The 4,221-nt window shown below is 28.8% G+C and overlaps 1 protein-coding gene across 1 annotated transcript; it reads left to right on the forward strand.

Moving 5' to 3' along the window:
• Positions 1–2,113: 2,113 nt before the first annotated feature.
• On the forward strand, positions 2,114–4,202 carry LOC111038655 (uncharacterized protein K02A2.6-like; the record flags this gene model as incomplete). The annotated part of the gene is made up of 1 exon (XM_022321845.1): positions 2,114–4,202. A coding segment is annotated over exon 1 (2,089 nt), but the record flags the coding sequence as incomplete, so codon positions are not given.
• Between the last annotated feature and the right edge of the window lie 19 nt (positions 4,203–4,221).

Here is a 4,221-nt window from a genome sequence, read left to right on the forward strand (position 1 = left end):
CACAACATAATACAAATATACACAGTAACATGGTAACTTTAAATACCAGTTAAGCAGTTTAGCCAAACTGTTACAGATCTAAAACCAAATTTTTTGTTAGAAATACAATTTTTTTTTTTTAAAGTAATCTAATTTTTATGCATTGTTCAAAAATATATGACAATGTTAAAGATAATGAAATTGGTCGATAATTTCCACATAATTACCAGCCTTAAATGATGGAATTACAACACATCTTTTTAAAATCTGAAGGGTATTAACCAGTTAATATGGAAATTGACTAAAAAATAATTGACAATGGTATTCAGAAGTTTATTTAAGTACCTATGTATTTAGTTAAATCATTTTCATAAGAAAATTATAATCAGTAATATGATTTAGGTGTTCATAATACAATTTCTTCACTATTAATAGGTTTAAAGAAGATACTATCATTTATAGTTCCATTATAATCATTTAAGGAAATATCATGATTTATGTGCTCAATTTATAAATTATTTCCAACATCCCAACTTTAATAAAAAAATTAATTTAACTCAATTAAAATTTCTGCTTTTGATTCAGTAAAATTATACCGTCTTCGTTTGTAATATTATTAATGATATTTAATTTATTTTCACATAAATTATAACATTTTATATTATCTTCTTTAATTCCTACCTACCCATATGGTTACCTATAATATGGCTGTATGATATTATTATTGATTTGTTTTTAATAAATAATAACTTAGTTATAGTTAGGGACTTAGGGTACAACTAGAAAATGATACAAATGTAAAATTCATATAGGTAGTAAACAATATTAAAAATTAAAACAGCTTTGAAAATAACTTGGTTCAGATCAGTGATGTATTTACGGAGGGGATCAAGGGGATGGGCCTAACCATTGGCTGTGGGTAACATGAGCATTTTTTCGGAGTCCTAACTTAAAACCTCCAACTTTAAAGGCGGGGCTACTGGATAAAATCATATCCCCTCCACCCCACTCCATGATAAAAACCTAAATACGCCACTGCTTCAGACTATAGTAGAGGAAGAAAATAGTAAATACCAACTTACATATTTTATTATTAAAAATCAAAAATTTGTTGGATTAGTTTTATTTTTACTTATTTATAAAATAGTCCTGAAAATATTGGAAAATAAAACAAACTAACATTTTTTTTAGAATATTCTACATTTACTTTAAAATTAACAAGCAACTTTACATCTATGGTATTATAAAACTATAATAGACACCTACTAAATTCGTAAAAACAATAAATAATGCACCAAGTCAGTATTTTAACCAACTTATTTTTTTTAGGTATCTCCTATCTAGCAATATTATACGTTTAGGTAGAGATGTAAGATCGGTAAATTTATACCTAGTAAGTATACGGATGAATTAAGCAGTTTTTTTTTTCAGGTAAATATTTTTAAACGAAAAAATTTAGCATATGGCACCTCAAATTAAACGTCTTATTGAGGCCAATATTCATCACTCATAACATATTAATAGAATGGGATAGTTGATAATATAAATATCCAAACTATTTCAATTCCAACAAAAGCACTTATATAAGGAATAATTATAATACATGCATGCAAAATAAAATATTTTCTGAAACTAATTAAAAATGTAGACATTTTTAAAAAATTATTTATTAAAATAAAATTTGTTTTTTCTTTAAAATATTAGTAGGTAATATTAAACTTTTTAGGGCTTTGGGGCACCGGTTAAACTTATCTAATTATGTTCAAATTTCCTGTACATAATTTTTATAAAGGTATATTGGAATCTAATTAGGCGGATCGGAAACTAAAATTTAAAAATTTACCTATTAAGGACTACCTTTATTGAACACCTTACTATCCAGTAAATAAAAAAAATAAATGTTACTATAATTATAAGCTCATGAAAATTTAGCAGTGTAATGTATGTGTTATCATTTTGTTACATAACCTTAAAATGTATAATAAAAGATTCATTCGTATCAAGACTGTTGTGTTATAAACTTGTGCGTTTCTCCCCAATACTCTAATACAGTACATTGGCGACGAGATTATGTGAAACCACGTGAGTAATTTTTTTTGAAAATTACGTTGCAAGATTCTGTGAAAAGGTCAAGATGACAGCAAATAACAGTGGTAATGTATCCAACCGGAACAATAACTCAGGGCTATCAGGTCAGATTTCGGAATTCGATATTAAAAATGATGATTTTAGCGCTTGGATAGAGAGATTTGAATTATTCGTGTTGTTAAATGAGGTGAACACACATAAAAAAAAATTAATGTTTCTTACATTTTTGGGTAACGACGGATACTCATTGTTAAGAGACCTGTGTATACCGAGTAAACCGATTGATAAAGGTTATGACTCATTAAAAGAGCTATTGTCAAATTATATTAACCCGAAACCGAATTTATTGACTGAACGATATAAATTCAAGGAGAGGAAGCAGGGATCGGATGAGACAATACACCAGTTTGTTACATCATTGAAGAAACTTTCACAATTTTGCGAATTCGGTGTAAATTTGGACGACTCGTTAAGAGACCAACTAGTATATGGTATCAAAGATATTAATATTAAAAAGCGTTTGTTGTCTGAAACTAAATTAACATTCAAAAGAAGTGTGGAGCTGTGCTTATCAATTGAAGCGGCAGACAAGGATGTGTCAAAATGGGAAAACCATGCGTTGAACTATCAGAGAAATATGATGACAAAGAGCAACAAAGCAGTCAAGGATTGGGGCAAAGGAAGACAGAAAACTGAAAATAAGGAGTCATCGAACTACAAGGGTGTGTCTGGCAAGATTGTATGTTTTTGTTGTGGTGTTGCTGGTCATACTAAACCAAATTGTAAGTATAAATCACTTGTTTGTTCCAACTGTACCAAAGTAGGACATTTAAAAAAAGTTTGTAAAAGTAAAAATAAAAAGAGTAATGTTAACTTATTAGAACAAGTGAATAATGACTTAAATGATGATTTTGGTGATTTAAATATTATGGATAATATTTACCTTTTAGATTCTGTTGACTGTAATTTTATTAAGCCATTTAATATTAAATTGAATGTGGAAGAAAATTTAATTAACTTCCAAATTGATACCGGATCCTCTATTACAGCTATATCATATGATGAATTTATTAGAGGTAAATTTAAGTCTAAGGATTTAATTAGCAGTGATATTAGTTTAAAAGGATACACTGGTACTTTAATTGAACCAGTAGGGTTTTTAAGGATGGAAGTGTTATTTAAAGACCATGTTGTCCAGAATTTGAAATTATATGAAATTAAAGGAGGTGGTCCGCCTATTGTTGGTAGAGATTGGATTGATAGATTGTCAATACATTTATCAAGTAAAATTTATTCACTTACATCTTATAATCATGATAGTATTTTTGAGGAATTTCCTTCAGTATTTAGTACAGTTTTAGGATGTTATAAACCAAAAACTTTTAAATTATATTTAAATGATAATGTAAAGCCAGTATTTTGTAAGCCGAGGGTTTTACCTTTTACATTAAAAGATAAAGTTAGTAAGGAAATAGAGAGACTAACCAAAGAGAAATTGTTAATTCCAGTGGAGACATCAGATTGGGCTACTCCAGTAGTTCCAGTAGTGAAAGGTAATGGCACTATTCGGTTATGTGGAGACTATAAGGTGACCTTAAACAAATTTCTTAAAGTAGATAGATACCCGATTCCAAGAGTTAGTGACTTAATGGCTACGTTACAGGGAGCATCAAAATTTTGTATTTTAGATCTGTGTCAAGCTTATCAACAATTATTATTAGATGAAGAGTCTCAAAAGTTAACTACCTTATCAACTCATAAAGGGCTATATGTATTTAAACGCATACCGTATGGTATAGCATCTGCACCTGGTATTTTACAGCGTGAGATGGTAAATGTACTAAGAAATATTGATGGTACAGTGGCATTTTATGATGACATTATTATATCTGGTAAATCAGAAAATGAAGTTTGTTATAGGCTTAAAGAGGTATTAAGCAAATTGAGTTTAGTTGGATTTACTGTTAAGAAAGAAAAATGTAAGTTGTTTAAAGATAGTGTGACTTTCTTAGGTTATAAGATTGATAAAGAGGGACTTCATGTTCCCGAAACTAGAATCAAGGCTATAACTGCAGCACCTATTCCTTGTAATATTTCTCAGTTAAAGGCATTTTTAGGACTAGTTACTTATTATGGTAAGTTCATTAAGAACAT

Source organism: Myzus persicae, unplaced genomic scaffold, assembly GCF_001856785.1.
Source record: "Myzus persicae strain clone G006 unplaced genomic scaffold, MPER_G0061.0, whole genome shotgun sequence".
Lineage (NCBI taxonomy): Eukaryota > Metazoa > Arthropoda > Insecta > Hemiptera > Aphididae > Myzus > Myzus persicae.